At 32.9% G+C, this 21,726-nt stretch overlaps 2 protein-coding genes across 4 annotated transcripts; one reads left to right on the top strand and one right to left on the bottom strand.

Moving 5' to 3' along the window:
- Positions 1 to 722: 722 nt before the first annotated feature.
- LOC114392673 (protein NRT1/ PTR FAMILY 6.3-like) lies at positions 723 to 7,148 on the top strand. Its single transcript, XM_028353883.1, has 5 exons — positions 723 to 899; positions 1,116 to 1,293; positions 1,460 to 1,499; positions 2,047 to 2,618; positions 6,195 to 7,148. Exons 1-5 carry the CDS (start codon positions 785 to 787, stop codon positions 7,072 to 7,074), a joined length of 1,785 nt encoding a protein of 594 aa, XP_028209684.1. The 5' UTR covers positions 723 to 784; the 3' UTR covers positions 7,075 to 7,148.
- Positions 7,149 to 10,102: 2,954 nt separating this feature from the next.
- Positions 10,103 to 21,166, bottom strand: LOC114393340 (oxysterol-binding protein-related protein 2A-like). 3 transcript variants are annotated; one of them, XM_028354640.1, is made up of 12 exons: positions 20,414 to 20,736; positions 18,975 to 19,041; positions 18,197 to 18,556; positions 16,568 to 16,664; positions 15,184 to 15,626; positions 14,348 to 14,503; positions 13,688 to 13,855; positions 13,123 to 13,263; positions 12,653 to 12,883; positions 12,424 to 12,537; positions 10,863 to 11,053; positions 10,103 to 10,722 (listed from the first exon to the last, which is right to left on the bottom strand). In XM_028354640.1, exons 1-11 carry the CDS (start codon positions 20,599 to 20,601, stop codon positions 10,874 to 10,876), a joined length of 2,145 nt encoding a protein of 714 aa, XP_028210441.1. In that variant the 5' UTR covers positions 20,602 to 20,736; the 3' UTR covers positions 10,103 to 10,722; positions 10,863 to 10,873. The 3 variants fall into 3 exon arrangements, 2 of the variants coding, with proteins under 2 accessions (XP_028210441.1, XP_028210440.1); XR_003662546.1 differs by lacking the exon at positions 18,975 to 19,041 and having other exon boundaries at positions 12,424 to 12,575; positions 20,414 to 21,166; XM_028354639.1 differs by lacking the exon at positions 18,975 to 19,041 and having other exon boundaries at positions 20,414 to 21,160.
- Positions 21,167 to 21,726: the final 560 nt, after the last annotated feature.

The following is a 21,726-nucleotide window of genomic DNA, read 5'->3' as shown; positions in this document are numbered from 1 at the left end:
ATTTTTGTACGATAAAACTGAAATAACTTTTGTTGTCTTTTGTCCTTTTGAGAACGTATTTGTAAAGGATATGCTTATGAGGACATCTCACACGTTACAAACACTGTCCAGTGTCAACACATTATTTTTCTTTACTCTTCTTTTCCAATCATACTGTATCAATTATTATTATATGTATACTTTTTTTCTTTCTCTCTCTAATTATCTAGTGTCATAGTAGTTATCATACATCACATTTCTATTTGAAAAATACTTATATAAAAAAAATAAGAAATAGAAAAGAAACTATAAAATAATGCTAAAAGCATATTCTTTATCATTCTTTCTAAAACATTTTTATTAGAATGCTATATAACACAGTTTTACATTATTATCATCAAATTCAATTACAACAGATCATTATTAATATAACTAATATAAAATAAATAATCCTTAAAATTAACAACTTTAACATACATAATGATAAGTCATGATAATATACAACTGATTTATGTATAGTCTATTTTCTCTTTTTATTATTGATAAAAATTTACTAAAAATTACAAAAATTATGACTTGACAATTTTGTAATTTTTAATAAACTTTAACTATTAATAAGAAAGCATGTTAAAAAAATATATTACTAATATTTCACGCAATTATATATATATAAAGATTAAACATAGGTACAATTATTTAACGATGAAATATAGAAACTATATAAAAACCTTAACCCCTGGTTGTGGCATGCATAGGTAGCTACTCACTAGCATTTTAGTTCCCACCATTCGTATCCCTTCCTCTGATGAAGACTCTCCCTCAAACACCAGGGAAAACCATCCCAGATGCTTGCGACTACAAAGGTCACCCAGCAGAGAGGTCCAAAACCGGTGGTTGGACTGCTGCGGCCATGATTTTAGGTCTCTAAATACAAACCATATATAAATTGTCAATATTATTTAATTAAATTCTAATCTTAACCATTCACTTTAATTATATGATTAATATTTACTCTTCTCGCGCTTTCATAGGTCCTTTGTATGTGAGTACATATATGTGTGGGTGAAGAAAAGACAGTGTTATTCACATAGGTTGTTAATTTGTTTCATTTTGTTGTCTTCGATATACTCTTTCAGGAGTGGAAGCATGTGAGAGGTTAACGACAATGGGTGTTGCCGTGAATTTGGTGACATATTTGACGGGTACGATGCATTTGGGCAGTGCTAATTCTGCCAACACGGTCACCAACTTCATGGGAACCTCTTTCATGCTCTGTTTGTTCGGTGGTTTTGTAGCTGACACTTTTATCGGCAGGTTTGTGACCATTCCCTTGTCTATTACCTATTATTACTTTTAAAAGGTACAAAGATAAAGCAAAATATTCATTTATTTTATTCAAATCAAACTTGTTATTGTGCTCTTTCCAATATTATATATATATACGGATTTTTCAATATTACCTTCATTCTCTGATTGACAGATACCTCACTATTGCCATCTTCGCGACTGTTCAAGCCACTGTAAGACATTATTGCAACGTTTAACTTTTCGTTTAGTTTCTATCTGTTTGCTTCATGCCTTCACCTTGATTTGCATCCAATTCGATGCAGAGCTTTAGCCTTTTATTTATTCATTTATACTCAAGAGCATAGTTTTAAATTGTGATTTGTAACTGCAATTGTAACGGCAACGTAATTTTTTTTTTCTCACTACAACTATATTGTGAGTGCAATTGCAGCCGTATCAGCCTAATTTAATTTTTTTGCAATTGCTCATGACAAGAGTTTTTTTTGACTTACCACGACCAGACAACAATTTAAAACCGTACTCGAGCAAGAGAATTGTTAAGTAGTCCTAGACTATTAGATGTTGAAAATCTCAATCAATTTTTATATGACATATATTCAGTTGTTTTAATTTATGATTAATTAATAATACTCAAATAGTTCATTAAGGATCATTATAATTTCGGACAACCTACTAAACAGATATGAACCTCCAATTTTTAAAAAATGTTTAGGGTTAACATTTCTATTTTTGGATCATTAATTCAAAATGTGTTTTCAGGGTGTGACAATATTAACAATATCAACCATAATCCCAAGCCTGCACCCTCCAAAATGCATAAGAGACGCGACCAGACGCTGCATGCCAGCAAACAACATGCAGCTGATGGTTCTCTACATAGCTTTATACACGACGTCCCTCGGCATTGGAGGCTTGAAATCCAGCGTCTCAGGCTTCGGCACGGACCAGTTCGACGAGTCGGACAAGGGAGAGAAGAAGCAGATGCTGAAATTCTTCAACTGGTTCGTGTTCTTCATAAGCTTGGGGACACTAACTGCAGTGACGGTTCTCGTGTACATTCAGGATCATATAGGGAGGTACTGGGGCTACGGGATAAGTGTGTGTGCTATGCTGGTGGCTCTTCTGGTGTTGTTGTCGGGCACCAGGAGGTACCGCTACAAGAGACTGGTGGGAAGTCCCTTGGCGCAGATCGCGATGGTGTTTGTGGCGGCTTGGAGGAAGAGGCACTTGGAATTTCCCTCTGATTCTTCATTGTTGTTCAACTTGGATGATGTGGCTGATGAAACTCTCAGGAAGAACAAGCAGATGTTGCCCCATAGCAAGCAGTTCCGGTAAGTAAAACTTTCCACCTTGTGGAATACTGCTTATTATGTGGCTGAAAATAATCATATTTCACACACACTATGACTCATTGATTCGTATCATTAAATTTGTTTGATAAAAAAATGGCTACAAGTGAGTTTAGTTGTCTTCCTTGACATGTGTTTACACATTTAACTAATAAAAAACCTTTAGAAAGTTGATACATTTAAGCTAAATTCGAAATATATTTATAGTTTTTCTTTTTAATTTGCAATTTTCATTCAATCATTCAATATTTTTTATTTTTTATGATGTGGAAATATTAATTTGTTTCATAATATTAATTAACGCACTCTTCGTGCACATAGACTAATTTCAGTATGGCTTATATATTATCTGAATCTATTCACACATAAATTATGTATGAAAATAAAATGTGTGAAAAAAACATGCTAAGAGGATGCATTTATTGGATAATGGTTTGTTAGACATCAGACTACTAAATGATTCATTTAACTAGGAATCGTCAGTGCTGCTGGTGTCACCTCAAGTAATCCTTTTACTGTGTAACAATGCACTTTAATAAGTATCCATATGCTCATATTATAAATAAGATCGACTTGTCTTCTATAAAGATTTTAACTCAAGTACCGAATTATCCGGGATCCAGTTCTTATCTTGTCACTCTCAATTTGTATAAGGAAAATAATTCATCGACATCCAACACTATATGATATTTAAAGAGATAAAAAAAGAAAAATGTAAATTAGTGATATTTATAATATAATCGGAAGTGAGTTAGAAATGCAAATAATTTAATGAGATGAAAAATTATTATATATTAGCATCCCTCTTTCTTTTAAAAATAAATAATTCATGTAGGGATAAAATACACTTTTATTCAATCTCAAATTCAAATATAATAACTGCTTTCTCTTTTCACGTGGTATATGTTTATGCTATATGGTATATTCTATTTTAATGTTTTTCATTCACCGCTAACAAGTTTATGGCTTAAATAATAATATTAATAAAAAAAGATATTAATGTTGTGAGTAAATAACTCATATCTCTTAATCTTTACTCAAATTATACATAATATTATTCTTTTTATTCTTATACTAATCCTTTTTATTTCTATAAACATTATATAGACAATATATGTTTAAAAGTATTAAAGTGACATTCCTCATACACTAACATTCCTCTAATATACTCACATTAATTACACGAAAATACTTATATAATTACACGAAATATCAACAGCGGTTCATCAATGTAATTTACTCGAATCTTATTTAAGATAACGTTAGAAGTAAAAGCACAAAAGATTGTCATTGCGTGGGGTTTTAGGATACATTAAAACTTTTAGAAGGTCTTTTAGTTTGATAGGAACATATATATAAATAATTGAAACAATAGTTAAATATCCTTGGTTGAGGACGAGGTAGATGAGAGTAATAGTGGTAATGGTAACCACGGTACGTAGAGAACTTATCTTTGAGAGTGGGCTCCCATGTTATTTAATCGTGGGAATTCAGCTTTTCAATAAGTGCTAAATTGTCGATCTTGGACTCTTCATTATTGGAACATAAAGTCGATCATGAGTGGACAACCAAGCTTGTTTTCGGTTCCTATGCTCACTGTTTTGGTCATCTACTCCATCCACGATATGAAAGTTCAACGTTACGTAAAGATATGTCTTGCTTTCATGTTTGCTTTAAATAATATACTATAAGCAAATAGTCACAAGTTAGACATGTCACGTGTGTGATTAATTTCCTTCTTGTTAAATATCTCTCTCATATAATTACTTCATTCATTGGTGATAGATTACCGTTTGTCCGTTTATATATATAATATCTGTATGTACTCTGTGCTATTAAAAAAAATTAAAAATTTGAGTTAGGCAAGATTACTAAATAAGATATAGCTTTCCATTGAGTTAATATGTAGTTGTTTTCTCAGTAATTTGACTAATTATACTTTTAATTTTTATTATAAATAATGTGTTAATTTTTTTTATTGAATGTAGTCCCTATTTTTTTAAAGTCCACCAACTAAAATGTCAAATTTTACTAAATTATTAAAAACTCAAAATTTTCTTTTCTTTAAATCTTAATCCTAGTTTTTACTAAATTCTTTAAATTTTATCATTTTGTTTATTAATTTTTATTTCAAATCTATCATAGTCCCTCCTATTATTTTAATATAAAAATAAAATTCCAAATATTTTAAATAATAAAATTGAAGAAAGAGTTATATTTATTTAACTTTATTAAAAAATAATTTATTCAAGAAAACTTATGAAATTAAAATTTTATACAGTATAAATTAAATAGACAAGTAACATAATTAAATCTTTTTTTTTGTTTGTTTCTTTTTGCTTGTCTGAGAGGGACATGCTCTCACTTGGTATACTTTTTTCTTCTTATATCCTAATTCAATGAATCAATGGAATAGAGTGAAGATGTGTAAATACTTCTACATATCTGACCTAGCCGATATCTATTATTTTTTATCAATATATTTTTTATTTTTCTATTACATTATACTAGTTATTATATTTAAATTTTTTTCCTATCTCATTTTCCTCTGGATCTTTCTCTTTCTAAATTTTATTAGTATTGAAGTGTCCATGAAACATTTTCTAATGGAATATTATCACAATGGGTAGCTCTCATATTCCTTTTTGTTTTACTTACTCTTATAAAATCTAAAATGAATTATATAGTCGGATATAATTTCTAAAAAGACTATAATAAAACTGAGAGGAATCACGAGGCGAAGGGGAACATGTAGCAGTGGCAAGGCTGTCTCTCACGCCCCATTTGTCCTGCTTCATACCACTTTCTATCTATTTATTCTCTCCTTATATAAGCCCCATCACCTTTGTCTCACTTTCCACAGCTGCCTCTATCACGGACATAGCTTTTTGGTTTCTGTCTTTAACCAAAAAAACTGTGGTTTGTGTACGTATACGCCCTATAATATTGGTTGTAATTGTATTTGTGATCGATCTACTGCAATTCACATACAAGGACTACTAATAGAAAACTCTTTTTGCTAGCTGCCCAAACCTTAATTATTCATCCACACTATGGTTTCAAGTAGCAGTTGCACTCACGATAATCTCTAAAACTTTAATAGGTATTGTGAACATTTACGATTAAATGCAACTCATAGGGCAATTATAAGTTTATAACTATGTGGGCTGCAACTGAAAACCTCGATCAAGTGATTTTCTTTTTTATTATAGCCTATGTAGCTCGTATATCCTTCTAGCTCTTGCTGTTATTGCTACTATTATTACTGTTATTATTAGAGTAAATTATACTTACACTCTTACAAGTTTCATAAGATTACTTAAAACTCTCCTATTTTTTTAATTATTTAAAAATATTACACTAATACTTCTTATGCATTACATTAAGTCACTTTATTAATTATTTGAAAAATACTACTGTTGCATTATATACCATGTAATTTACAACAACAGAAACAATTTTTATAATCCGACAAATCAGGAAATATCAGTATATAATAAACTTATTATTATTATTGATTTCGTTGAAGAATTAATCAATTTGATATTTTGTTTGCAGCTTCTTGGACAAGGCAGCGATCAAGGACCCAAAAACGGACGGCGAAGAAATCACGATGGAGAGGAAGTGGTACCTCTCAACCCTAACCGACGTGGAAGAGGTCAAAATGGTGCAAAGAATGCTCCCCGTGTGGGCCACCACCATCATGTTCTGGACAGTCTACGCCCAAATGACCACATTCTCAGTCCAACAAGCCACCACCATGGACCGCCGCATAATCGGAAACTCCTTCCAAATCCCCGCCGCGTCGCTCACCGTCTTCTTCGTCGGAAGCGTCCTCCTAACGGTCCCCGTCTACGACCGCGTCATCACCCCCATAGCTAAGAAACTCTCACACAACCCACAAGGGCTCACCCCTTTGCAACGCATTGGGGTAGGGTTAGTGTTCTCAATCTTAGCCATGGTGTCAGCAGCACTTATCGAAATAAAACGCCTAAGAATGGCACGTGCGAACGGTTTGGCGCACAAACACAATGCAGTGGTTCCCATAAGCGTGTTCTGGCTTGTCCCACAGTTCTTCTTTGTGGGGTCGGGGGAGGCATTTACGTACATAGGGCAACTAGATTTTTTCCTGAGGGAATGTCCCAAAGGGATGAAGACCATGAGCACGGGCTTGTTCCTCAGCACGTTGTCGTTAGGGTTTTTTCTTAGCTCACTGTTGGTGACTTTGGTGCACAAAGCCACGCGCCACCGCGAACCGTGGCTCGCGGATAATCTTAACCATGGGAAACTACATTACTTCTACTGGCTATTGGCTTTGTTGAGTGGTGTGAATTTGGTGGCGTACTTGTTTTGTGCTAAGGGGTATGTGTACAAGGACAAGAGGCTCGCTGAGGCAGGCATTGAGTTGGAGGAAACAGACACTGCTTCCCATGCTTAGGTTTTACAACTTTACTTTTGTAAGAAGAAAGAAGAATGTGCTATTAATCTTTATACTTTATGTGACGTTGCTAAGGTTAATGTATTTTCATATTGTAGAATTTGGTTTTCAAATATTAAGAAACTAAGTGGATTTAGTCTCTTCTAACTTAAAAAAAAAATGAATTCCTAAAAAAATTGACTAAACCTGTATGTTTTCATTTGGGTACTAATTAAAATATTACTTCCCATCCATAAGAAATAAGTTTTAGTGTGAATTACACTAAACTTGATTTTTACAAAGGAATCAGAGGGAGTAATGAATATATTAAAAAAAACATAATTACTTTGATCACATTTTAATAAAAGTATAGGAAGTGCTATATGATATTAAGAAAAAGTTTATGGAAAATCAACTTATCAAGTACTAAACAAGTGACTTTCTTCTTAGTGGTTGAAAGATGAATAAAGAAAAAGAAGAGAGATATTTTTAATTTCTCTTAAATGAAAGAGTTTTAATTTTAATTTTTATAATTTTAATTTTTTATTTCTCAAAATGTAAAAATCATTTTTTGTTATCTCTATTATTATGTGATATTTTTATTTATTTATTATCTATTTAATGGAGGTTCAAGTGACTATCTCAAGTAATGATAGTATTCCTTTGTACTATATTAACATGTGAAAAATTATACATTTTTTTCTTAATTAATATTAACCGTTTAAATAATAATCAATATTCATTGTTTAAATATTTATAATAATTTAAAAATTAGATTTTTTTTCATTTTAAGAACGTGAGAAAATAAATTATTTCAATTAAAAAATAAAATTTATTGATTACTTATCTAGTTAAAAGGTACATATATTTATTTTCTTCATATTATTCATTTAATGATAGTTAGTATCCATTGTTTGAAATTTTCATAATAATAAATGTTTTCTCTTGACAATAATAAATTATATTAAAATTTAAAAAAGAGTGATTAAATATTTATTTTTAAAAGTTATAAATATTTAATAATAATCAACATTCGTTGTTGACATTCTGTTTTTTTTTTTTTTTGCAATGACGTTTGAGTAGTTATAAATAATATATTGATAAAAAAGTGACTAAGGCTGTGTTTGAAGAAACATTCAACTGAACATAGCCCACATGTTTTCTTTTTTGCAAATAGACGTATGATATCTCTGGCAATCCAAAAATTCCAAATACATTGAGAAAGTGTGCCAGCCACGGGGAAGTCAGATAAAAAAACCAAACATGTAAGGAGCAGATTGGCTTTCTGATATATGGGTTTTTTTTTTATCAAAATGGGTTAAAAATGAAAACTATTTAACATAATAGGTTGATCCAAAAATTATTTACCAAAATTAGTGACTTTTGTCACTAGGAAACAGGAGACAGACATCACCCTGAGTTGCCCCATATGTTTTAATTTGTTAGTCCGGTAACAAGAAGCGTCACCAGTATTCTTGCTTAATGATATTAAGCTTATGTTATATTTTTACTCAATTTATTTAAATTTAAATTATATTTAAATTTAAACTAAGAGGCCCATTGAAAAATATATTTAAATTTTATGTCTTTGTTGTTTCAAAAAGTTACATAAAAAGATAACATTGAAGGATTAATTGATCCTCAGGTAAGTAAGACAAGATCACACATTAACATGTTCAAGCTCGAATCATTGCTCATATCTTTAAAGGGAGATAAAATAATAATTTATAAACTTAATTTTGAAGTATTGTCCTTTCTCTTTAAGTAAATTATGTTACATACAGTGCTTCAAGTATTGAAAAATCATTCAAATTAGTCTCTCAATGTAAGTATTAACATTAATGCGGTAACTAAATTGAGAGATTTTCAATATTTTAAAATTACTTATATAATTTTATTACTTTAAGAACTATTCAGGAGGAAGATAATACTCTAGGGACTAAATAGATTATTTATTTATGAAATAAATGTAATTTTCTGTGTTCTCTATAAGTATTTTTTATTCCAAAAGTTTTTCCTATTTTGGATTGGGGAATCACTCCCTCCTAATTTTTTCTCCAAGAAAATAGTTACATAAAATGCTTTACAATTGATGATGGTAAGTGTACAAGAGCTCAAATTTTGACTTAATTGTACATTTTACCATTCAACTATTCATCATTTTGTGAATTTTAACTTCCAGATTTTTTTCGTATACTTTACTATCATGTTTTTTTAATTTTCATGCATTTTACTAATATCCCTAAAGTGTGTGACAAAATGTTGACATGTCCTGAAAAAATGACTTTATTTTGTTGTCAAATTTTGCAAAATAACGTCATTTTGTTATTAACATAGCAATAATACACGCGTGAAAATTAAAAGCAGGATGGTATGGACCAAGTGACCAGTCAAACCATATTAAATCTTGTGAAGGTAATAGTGGATTCATGTAAGAATTCTTGTGTCGAAACTGTTTTTGGCAACATGAATGCCAAGCTGTGTCCTAATAGCTACCAATGATACAAGTACATGAAGTTTCATCATCCAATATTCCAGAAATATCGAGATCAGAAATATAGTAGAGCATACCAATTTTTTTGGAAAAGAAGCACGATGTGAAAATAAAAAATGAAGATGGTAACCAAGTGGTTTGAACATTTTAACTGAGAGATGAATTGTTGAAATAATCAATCAAAATTTCCAAAATATTAAATGTGAGTAGTTGGAAAATGAAGGTGTGTTCCAAGAGTTGATGGATATATTTTGATTCTTGAAAAATCTCACTATCATAATGAGGGGTAAGTGAAGAGATTGGATATTTAAAGCCCACTAAATCTTAGTTATGAAAAAAGCTATTAACTTTTGCTATATATAAGGGTCATGCAAAGAGAAAAAGTACCACAACCTGAAGAGATCACCGCGAAGTGAGTGAAATTATTATGAAAAATATATTATTATAATTTTTCTTAATCTACATCTATATAACAAACCTAAGACGACGATACTTATTACAAAGGAAGAAAGTAACAGGTTTTGTACGAGAAAGAAATTAATTGTACACTTCATGGGAGATAACACATCTTTGCCAATTTATCGATTTATTAATTAGAAAACGAAAACAAATTGAGAGCCTTTCGGCCAAGTCAGTAGCTATATCAGGATCAAGGGAGAGAATCTTATACATAGGCTAATACCCCAAATAATTACATATTAACAAAATTTAAGTGGGAAAAGAAGAAAAAAAACTGACAATCTAGAAAACCTAATCTAGCTAACAAGTGTTGCCAAGCTGAAATCTTTGCTCAAATATATTCTCATCTAGATGAAGTAACAGCCTCAGTTTTTTTGATATTCTCAGTAGACCACAACTCTGCTGAAGAGCTCTGTACGTGCAATGCTTGTTCCATATTAGGTTAATTACAACTTTCACCAGCCGCAGGCGATTAAAATCATTCAAATTCAGAAAGAAATTTTGAGATGGAATCGCTTTTTAAGTTCCTTTGTTTTTTTGTCAAAGTCGTAACACAAGGGCAATCCACAAACCTGCCTAACCAGAACTGCAACGAGCCTCGTTTCCGTAGGTTTCCAAAAGAGTACTCTCCCTTCAATTCAGTAAAACAAGTAGCCTCCATGCAAGAAGGTTCGAGATAAACCCTCCACATAGTAATTTGCATTCATTATCATTATCTGCAACACAGCTATAGTATTAGCATGTCATCATCACTATACGAACTTCATTTGGGGGACCTGAGAGGCTGAGATATACATGTACCTCACATGCATGCAGGATGGTATCAAACATGCTTTGGAATAGATGTAAACGTTACCTGAACTAAAATCAAGATGCACCTAAAGGATCAAAATTGCCTTCATGAATTTCACCAAAGATATTTGGGCATCCAATCCATCTTCCTTGGGCTCTGGCTTCCCAATACCCGCCAATATATCGGAACGTTCCATTTTCATTTTCTCTGTGGAACCACCTAGGCTGCCATCCATTTTCTTGCATTTTCCTTGACTGTATGAGAAGCATGATGATCATCAAAATATAAGTTAACGAAATTAAATGACTCAATGACCACCAGTTATCAGAGTTGGGAAAAATTTGTTATTAAATAGTGAAATCTTCAATGATCATAAGATATGCATTAGCTTAAAAATAAAAGTTGAGATACCAAAGTGCACAATTTTCATACTAGAGGGACTAAAGAATAATTTAATATACATTCACTTTTTTTTAAGAATATGTTATCTGGTTACAGTTACACCTTTAGTATGCTATAAGGAAATTAAAGTTATAACTTTTTTTTTCATTACTAAATGTTAATTATTAATTATGTTAAAATGATAACGAAAAATTCAAACTCACGACATCTCTGGTATTTTTCTCCTCTCTCATTTAAACTACTAAGTTAATCTTATAACTCCTACTAAAATTATAACTTAATAATATCCTTAAAATATGTTTCTTAGCAACAGTATATGCTAATGTCTACCGACTTACTTGTTCAAGACTATGATAACAAACTCTTATGATGTACTAAGAAATGTACATAGTTATAATTTGTTAATGCAATCCTTAAAAAACAAGAGAGCGTTGATTAGCAAATCTCACAAGAGTTTAGGCTCCATAAACTACTCATAAAGAAAGCCACTAAACATGAAGGTTATATAAATAAATATGTTTAAATCAAATTTAGTTTGTTTTTCAAGAAAAAAAAACCACTCCCTCGGTTTCATCTTAAGTTTTTTTTTTACAAAAAAAATAATAATAAAAGATAAAAGTGAGTAATATTTTTATGAAATTAATCATATTATTAATATTAAATTGAAAAACTAAAATGAAATTTATTAAGGATATTAATAGAAAAAACTGATCAGTATTACATTAAAAAATTAAAACAACGCTTATTTTGAAAGAAAAAAAAAATTCTTACACTATACTGATTATGAGATGAAGGGAGTATTAATTTTAGTTTCTCATAAACATAGGAAAAAAATAATTGCTATCATCTCTTAATGGTGATGCGGCAAGTATTTAGTCATGTGATCAAATATTCTAAAATGACTCATGGTGTGGCATGTTTACTATTGTTTAGATGCAAATATACAAAAGCAATGATTGGAATCATTTAAAAAAATGAGATGCAAAACCAACAGTAAAAATTGAAAGATTAAAACAAAAAAATGATTATATTTACTGGAACTTTTACCAACAGAATATTTTTTTTTTGGTGGAATTTACCAAGTGAGTATTATGTTTAGCGTATACGGTTAAGAAATTCACACGCACATGGTCAAACAAGAACCCCAAATTTACAACGAAAGGTAAAAAGAAAGGATAGAATGCACGTTTCTCGAACAAAGCACGAAAGAGTTCAAACATACCATTCTTTGCCTCTTTTCCAACCTTTGTTTCTCCATATTAGCCTTCTCGTATTCCCCATTCTCTAGATGTCGCTGGTCTGGTCTCAGCCTGGAATCCGTGGGTGGAAGCTTCTCCTTTAATCCGTGATCAAATTACCCGGGATCAGAAAAGGCTATAACAAAGAATTAGAGATGCATAAGAAGAAAAAGGAAAACGCACATCGAATAATGATTTAATACATCATTATACCTTTAGCCCGGGAGTAAGCTCATTCAGTGTGATGGCAAATGATGTCAAATTGTAGCGGGTGAGATTAGAAGGTGGCATAGTCCTTTTCCACAACAAGTTTGTGACTGACGACATAGTGAAATCTTTTGGCTTCACATTCACTTCGCCATTAACATAATAAATGCTGTCATCCCACTTGCCAAATAATGTGGCAACCTTTTTTCCCGTTACATCTTCAACAAAGCCATGCACCTAATTAGACATACAGCACATTCTAGTGAACAATTTGGTAGGTAAAAAACACAAAGAAGATAAGATTCCTTCTGATATTTTGAGTGGGACCACGTGCGGGCAAAAGACAAGAAATTTAAAAATTCAGACGAACCAACCTAAACTAAAGGACAGGCTGGGTTAGTAAATTAACAAGAAATAATATATCAGGCTTAAAAGGACAAAGCTGTTGTTACTAAATATTATTAGAACACTCCTACCTGGTGAGGATTTCGATCAAGAATCGCCTGTTCTTTGAACTTGAGTCTGCACGAATATTGGCGATTACCACGGACGTCCATGTTCCCATGATGATCACAATATATTTTGCCAAGGATAAGATTATAAATTGTAGTCGTGACCTAGGAGAAACAAAAACGATTATAACAATTATTTATAATTTAATATAAATATGAAGCTTAGAAAGCTATTACCTGCCTCCGCTCTCAAATATAAAAAGGAAAAATTATAATTTTTTTTCTCAAATATAAGAAAATTTTAACTAATTTTACTTATTTAATATTTTTATTTTTAAAATGCCCCTTCATTTAATTCAAGTTTTAGTTTTCATTGACTCTTTTGTATTCCTAATGACAAGTTCAAGAGAAAAATAAATTGAAAAAAAAAACTATTTTTTATTAAAATTGATATAATTAAATATGATTAATTAACTTTTTTTTAGTTAAATGAAATAAGTTTTTTTTTTCTACTTTGAGACCGGAGGAAGTCACAAGCACTAGGCAGTATACATAGTTAAAGTAAACAGAGTCATTTTACGATTTATACCTTGCTCCACTGAAATATTTCACCATCATCAAACTCTAGGGTCAGAACTCCCACTGGGTCAAGCTGAATTGACCTTCCCCAAAACTTTGACCGAATGTTACTGTCAGCCCAAAACTTCCAACCTCTACCTTGACAGTGGCAGGCAACGACAGTTGGATGGTGACTCACCTGTTTCACACATAATCAGTTGTTTGAGAGAACAGTAAATATTGGCAGGTTAATTGTCATGCCTGCACATTGTATGCAACTGAGCGTATGATAGGACCACTATCGTTGGGACCAAGCCCCATAATAAGTTAAGCAATTTTACCCCGCCAAAAGAATGACATAACACTAACATAACAAAAACCATTGTTCAGTTATCAAGTTGCATGCCACCAGTTAGGACATCCTCTTCACTTTCGTCCCATTTCTCATCTCAATATCAGTTAACTAGTTACGTTACATTCTGTTCATTTCAAAGTTTGTAAATGAAAAATGTCTTATATGAAACTAAATTCGTTGAAAATATCAAGTAAAGGTTGAGTTATAGATATTCAAATCAAAACTAGACAATAAGCCATTTATGTTATCACATCTTTAGCCCAAGTTAAATACACTGCAGCATAACAGCCTAGTATCTCGCCAATTCTGTGCATCATTAAATCATAAGTAACTAACCTTCTCAGAAAAGAAACGAACTCCTTTGTCAGGAAAATCAGCTTCGTAAGTTTCCCCTAACAATGGATTAAAGGGTTTACAATGACGACCTTCAGATGATGCATATCCAGAAATTGCAAAGGCAGCAACATTCAGTGCCCGAAGTAGACTGTTTCCCTGAAAATAAAACTCAAAGGTTTGACTGCCACATTCAGTAGAATTAAATATTGTCATCTTTCAAGTGCACTAAAAGAAGCTAAATAAAAATTAATTAAATGTAGCCAGATGATTAATACAGGTTTCCCCCTCACAAAACTATCTTAAGACCAAAAAGATTCGTAAATTATCGAGGTACTGTTTTGTTTCAAAAAATTATTCAACAGAATTTAATTTGTCATTAAATCAGTAGATATTATTATTCTTTCCCCACTTCTCTCCCTATGAAATTCACCAAATAGTACAACTCCTGCAGTCAATACAATCCGAAAACTAATAGGACATGTTAGTCCACAACTATTTATTTCCCATTAAAACAATAATGTTTAAATATAGTTGCATTGCACTCATAGAAACTCACAATTTAACAGCATGAAGCAAACCTAATTTCAAGAAAATTGGACATAAATTTATCAATATTACCAATCAAATGATTAAAAACATTGCAAGTTGAAGGACAGTACATACAATCCATTCCGCACTAACTATCGAGACAACAAATATCCAAGGGAAAAATCCACTTATCAGATAGCGACCAATAACAGAATAAAAGGACATGTACCAACACTACTTTGAAATTTGTATTGTTTTCACTGCAAGAGAAGTGAATAGCACAATCAAGATAAAGATGTATATCTTACTGATTTTCCATACTCATAAGCTCGATCCAGAAGAAAAGAGTACTCCAAGTCCTCAAAACATTTCTGAAGAGATGATATTGGCTCATTAAAGTATACAGGAAGGCACACTCGTGTGAGATCTTTGCCCACATTGTCTTTGATAATTGACCAAAGACTGACGCCTTTCTCTTTCTCAACAGGATCTGGAAGCTTCTTTCGCCTTGCTATCAGAGGGTACCTAAATTCATTGATCGTCTGCCCAACAAGACTGTTCTCCAAATCTATGCATTGTGTGTTAACTTCCCCAGACATGTTCATTGGATCCAAACCTCCTGTTGACCCACACCTAAAACCATGTTCTGTAAAATACTCTTTAGTGTCATAATATGAGATTTCATCTTCATCTGACACTTCCTCCATCTCCTGCTTCTCAATATCATCAGATGATTCAGTAGTACTGCATTCTGAAAACCAAAAGTATATGTGAAAAATTAAAAGGATGAGATCTTATATATATCAAAAGTTGTGAAAGGTTCGTTGCATATGATCATTAGAGACAACAATAAACATAAAACATTTTTGTTGTCTTTTTTTTCTATTTTAATGCATTAAAATTTGAAATAAATGTGTTCATCAAGTTCATATATTAATTGCCCAACAAATAAACTACAATATAACAGGAGAAACCAACAAGTATAGGGATCAATGTGAACCCGGATCTACCATAAAATTAATCCAATTTTTCCATCTTGTACATCAGGTGCATGGGTTAAAGGCATTAAATACACCCTTTTAAATGCTTTCAAGCACTACAAAAGAAAGCAATAAATGGCTTTTGTATTCCCAATTCATAAATATCTTCTTTTCTAATAAAAACTTTCTATTTTAATTCCTTTAACCTATGCATAGGATGGAAAAAGATATATTTATTTAACCAAAACTCTTTATCCAAAGAATTATTAACTAAAGGATACAATGCATAAGCAATCATAGCCCATCAGTAGGACTTTTGAAATAATAATTACATGCCAATTTGAGTCTAAAAGATAGTTAAAATGTTAAGGAATCGATTTTGTAGAGTTTGGAGACAATATCGTGAAGAAGATGCTAGTAAGTTATTCACTAGGTGGATTTCAAACTATACAGGTTAGAAAAATTCAAAAGCATAGATTCATGTTCCAATGACAATTAGCAAAATACTTTCCATAATCCAAAAAGTAGTTTGTAAGCAATATGAAATATTCTTCATGTTCATATCACAGAACTATAGGTTCCTATCTATGATCACCATCGAGACAAAGAAAAATATGAATATTAGCACAAGCTAATTACATGAAATGAGAAAAAGGTCACAACATATGTATAAATTATAATGAGAAGTATAAAGTGACATATAAAATAATACCACTATATTTTCCACGTCCTAGACTTGAAAATTCATTCTTTGTTAATTGGTATTCACTGTCATGCAAGGCAGTGGCCTCAGGTTCAATATTAGCAGCCTGTTCAAGATCAATAACAATAGACTAGATTAGTCAGTCACATACAGGGGAACAGAAGCTTCCACATCTAGAAACTAAACACATGCTGACAGACAGATACAACATACAGAAAAGATAGTAGAATTCAAATAAAAAGCAAGGAAGAAGAATAACTATGAAGGGGGGATGGTAATAAATTATGAGTACCATGGTTCATGATTATGATTTTTCTTTGGATGGGAGAGAGGATCAGTAAACAATGCCATCAAAACCAACAGATCAGTCAAGATGCATGACCAAATGAACCAAGCATATCATGTGATGTAACATACGCAATTAGTATAAAAAAAAGTCCCACTTTAGTTTCAGCCAATAAAGCATGGACACCTCTACAAAATAGAGAATCGGCAAGTTGGACACCGTTAAAGAATATATTTTTTTCAGCTCAAACACCTTTTTAACAAGACTTGGACACCGGACAAGAGAGTGAATTGACACTTACTCTTAGTAGAACCCTTCTTAAAAACTTCAGTTATTAAAAAAAAAAAGACTCAACTTATATATATTGTGAGACTCTTAGCATTATTTTAGGCTCATTATCACATGATTTAACCAGCTGTTTTAACTTTTAAGAGATATGATTCATCTTCTGGTCTTGTTATTTTTTTTTAATGATTGTAGTGCAAAATGACCTCTCTTAGTATTCTCTTTGTGAAAGTCATTATGATATGAAAATTGTAAAGAATAACTTTAGAAAGTAAATTTTTAAATTTTTGTTTTATATATATAGAGTCCCAATGCCTTGTATTTTAGACATCAGTTGTATTTGATATCCTCGTTTGATGCTTCATATGTTTGAAGTTTGAACAGCACCAATACAAAATAGCTTATCTTATTATAGGAAGCTAGAGCCATACATATCTTAAGCAATATGCCCACGTGTTTTACAAACTTAGAAAAGTACAGCAATAATGTAATATAATAATGCACTAATACAGTAAATCCAATTAGCAGCATTCCATTAAAAAAAATAACAAAAATTTTAGAGAAAAAAAATCAATTGAAAAGTTAAAACTCTATCTCCACACTGCAAGGTAGAATTAGGGGTATTGGGAAAGACCAGAAATACATTTTACCATTTGATAGACCCATGATAAAAAAAAGAAATCTTATTACACAGTATAAGATAATTGGGACTTGGAAATAAAATATTGAAGTTATTAGTCAGCTCAGAAGATATAAGGTGGTTGAATAATCAAGAAAAAAAATATTACAAATTCGATATACACTATTAATAAAACATAATAAATTAACAATTAATATTTATCTATCCTTAAAAAAAAAAAAAGTCAACTTAGCATTAATTTGGGGAGTGAAGAAACTAAAGTTGGAAATATATCAAAATTTAGAGAATCTCCATCTGTTATTCTACCAAATTTGAGATGGAGGAGTTGATGTGTGAGGAGTGAGCTAATACGCAATAGTGTTCAAATAGAGCAAACAAAGAAATAGTCAGAAGCATTCCAAAGGTAAAGCACACTAATGAAATTTACCTCCAGCTGCCTTATTGTATCAAGCAAATTCATTCGTTCCTGACACAGGATCTGAAGTTGCTCTTGCAATTCGGAGAACTCCGCGAGCATGATTTGCTCGCAATCCTTGGCAAGGCTCTCACTGCTACCCTCTTCAAGCAAGCGTTTCTTAAGCCCCTCGGTTGACACAGATATATGATTTGGCGCGAGGGAGAGATGGTCACTGAGTGGTCGAAGTGGGTACAATCCACGGGTTGAAACCAAAGCTTGTATCCACGCCACACGGTCCTTCCTCGAATCAGTTCTCAGATGGAGAGTCTTTGTGGCCGTGAATATATAGAACCGTCTATCGTCTGACTTGCTCTCTCTGAACGACGAGATCTGCTTAACAATGAATAAGTACCATCCATTATTTAATCTATTATATAAAAAAAATTCTATTAAAAAAATATAGACAAAATTTATAACAGGAACCTGAAATAATACCAATGACGTATAACAAAATGAGGTTTTTTAATTTATTTTTTATTCACAAGACAATGAAACATAGGAGCAGCAGCAACTATCAACTACCAGAAGAACGAGGAGGATTATTATTAAACATATCCCCATGAGATCGAAGAACAAGTGGGGAAGAGAGCCCACCTTGAGAAGACAAATTAAGTTTATACAGAAAGCTTGAAAACGAAATTACCTCACCGGGCTATCACGGCATGATGCTATGCTATGCTAGTCTCACTACTAGACTAGAAATATGATTCGAGATAGAAGGTAATGATGTAAAAAAACAAAAACTTACCGTCTCCAACTTCCTTTTGTTTTTCCCTTTTATCCGGGGAGAACAAGAGTGGCTCTTGAATGTTGACCTTGAACAGTGGCAGGAGCAGCACACATTTTTTTTTTGAAGATAAAAAAAGAAAAAAAAGATTTTATATATATTGAACTGGACGATACCCCACCACCATGGTGGCAAGTCCCACGTAAACATATTTCTGTTGACAAAGACAAAAGAGGGACCTTTCCATATGTTTTCACTTTTTTTATTTTCTAACTATATATATATATATAAAACTAATAACCGAAAATGCTTTTTCAGTTTTTTCCCCATCTTAAAGTATCGTCGAGACATTACAATTTACTACGAAGCTCACACTGACTCACTCACACCTGGAAGAGGCACACAACATACAACACAGAGTCCGAGATCCCTAATTGCACCTCTCCTTAGATCACCGCACTGTTAATATTTGTTTATTTCTGCTCTAGAATGTAACGCCTTCATCTTAGACCCTTATATTGGCGCGGTTGAAAAGGGTAAAATCAATGAAAGTTACTGGTGGGAATGGGATTTCCAGTTTGGTGTAATTTTGTAGGCTTTGAAATTGGAAGAGATGGAAAAGGGTTGGGATTTGCAGAAGAAAAATGGCGTGGCGATGAAAAAGTGAGAGGAGGGAGCGAGTAAGAACGAAACGAAGCAATGAAATTTTAATGCAGAGAGGTGCAGAGGCAGAATGATTTGAACCAATGGTGGATGAAGAAAAGAGAACAGAGACGGGAGCAGGAGGCATGACGTGACCGCAAGTTAATGCCATGGGGCTAATCGTAGGCTATCCCTACCCTCCGCGGCCACCTGTTGATGTGACCCACTACACATTAACAACCAGTTAAAACTGTAAAACAGGATTTTATTAGTTCCATATATTGCAACTTTGAAATGGAAAACAAAACCACATGAGAGAGAAAGAAACGATACACAGCGGAAGAAAGAAAAAAACGAAAGAAAAAAGATGAGAAACGTAATAGAAACCCGCGGGTTTCCATGCTATTGCTCGGGCATCAAAGCTTCACTTTCAGATTTTCTTCAACCGCTTTTTACTTACACTGCCACAAGAACAATCTAAATCTGAATCAATCGCGTTGATAATTTTCATGGCCGGAAATCAATGAAATGAAATCCTCGCCAAAAGTTTAATATATAGTAATTAATTATGGTTTTTTTTTTTATTTGTTAAAAATAAAAGGAAAAAAAAAATGTTGCCTCTACAGGAAAGTTGCAGTGAGGTAGCGCCAAAAACGTGAACATGGCACTGCCAAAGCGAGACCGAGACCTGACCCACACTATATCGAGTGATTCAGATCAGCACCGAAGATAAACCTTAGTAAATTTCCATAATCATAACGAAAACAAATAATTATTAAAAATTAATAATGAAAATTGGAGAATCGTACTGTATATACCTTGAGATGGACGACGGAGGAAGAGGAGGAGGAAGGAGGTTTGTGATTCTTCCGGCGCACGGTGGCGGATGCGGCTTCTCTGGCGAGACGGTTGGCGGTGACTTCTCCGATGAGGCGGACGTCGTCGACCGGAGAGAGGAGGTTGAGGTTTTCCGGCCAGCGGATCTTGGCGTAGGAGAGGACGCCATTGCGGAGGAGGAACCAGCGGGATCTCCATCCCTTGCCGTAATTGGTCCACTTGTAGAGAACTCCGGCCACAGTAGCCTCCGATCCCCGCCGCGCAATGACGTCAGATCCGCCCGCCGGAAGACTCCTCGTCCTCGAAAGCGCCGCCGCCTCCGGCTCCGGCGAGTCGCTCCCGATCCCCGGACTCTCCAGCGAGATGCAGCACAACGGGTGCATTTCCTTCACTCGCATTTTCAGACCTTTCTCTCTCTCTCTCTCTCTTATGTCTTACTACTATTTCACCTCTTCATTGGAAGAGAAAGTGCATTTGAAAAGGACACGAGCTAAATAGTGGTTTAGTTTAGGGTTCAGAAGAAAAAATGAAAGAAAGAGATTATCAAGAGAGAAAAGTAAGGTTTGGTTTGGAGTGACGAGGAGCTCTGAAACTGAGAAAGAAGCAGATCGAAGAAGGAGGATTAATTAATAGCAAAGGGTGTGGAAATGGAATGAGAAAGATGCATTGATTAAATATATGAAATAATAAATTTATTTATTTAATTAAAAAAAAAAAAGGTAAGTAGTGTACTACTAAAAGGGGTTTTGGTTCAGAAAAAAGAGTTGTTGGAAGTCAATAATGAATAAAATTTTGTTGGGGAGGATGAGAGAGATGTGGATAGATATATAGAGCAATAAAGGGGTGGGTAGAATGGTAATTGAATTAAATTAAGTGGTTTTTTTTGTTTATTGAAACTCGTTGAAGCATGCGACGAGTCACTGAGTCAGTACTAGTGAAGCGAAGAACCAGCTTTCAGCTTTGAGATACTACAGCTTCTTGATCTTTTTTTTTTTTTTTAATTCGTTTTGGATTTTTAACTTTTTAGGGAGATAATGAGGGAGGGGGAGTTTTCGCGAGATGATGGGGCGCGTCAAATTATCGGTAAAATATCGCAGGGTGTGAAGTGTGAATGAAAGAGAAGGGAGACAGGGTGGCAGTTGACTAAGATGAGTGGGAAACTGGGGCGCGTTATAAATGCTATTTTCTGCGTAATCATCAAATTTTTCATCTTTCAACGTTTTTTCATTTCCATTTGTGTGCGCGCTTTTCTTCTTCTTTTTTTTCCCACAAAAATCTCGTTTCAGTGCTATTT

This window comes from Glycine soja, chromosome 17 (assembly GCF_004193775.1).
Source record: "Glycine soja cultivar W05 chromosome 17, ASM419377v2, whole genome shotgun sequence".
Classification (NCBI taxonomy): domain Eukaryota; kingdom Viridiplantae; phylum Streptophyta; class Magnoliopsida; order Fabales; family Fabaceae; genus Glycine; species Glycine soja.
The sequence above is the reverse complement of the archived record's forward strand: the minus strand, read 5'-3'. Positions and strand labels throughout refer to the sequence as shown.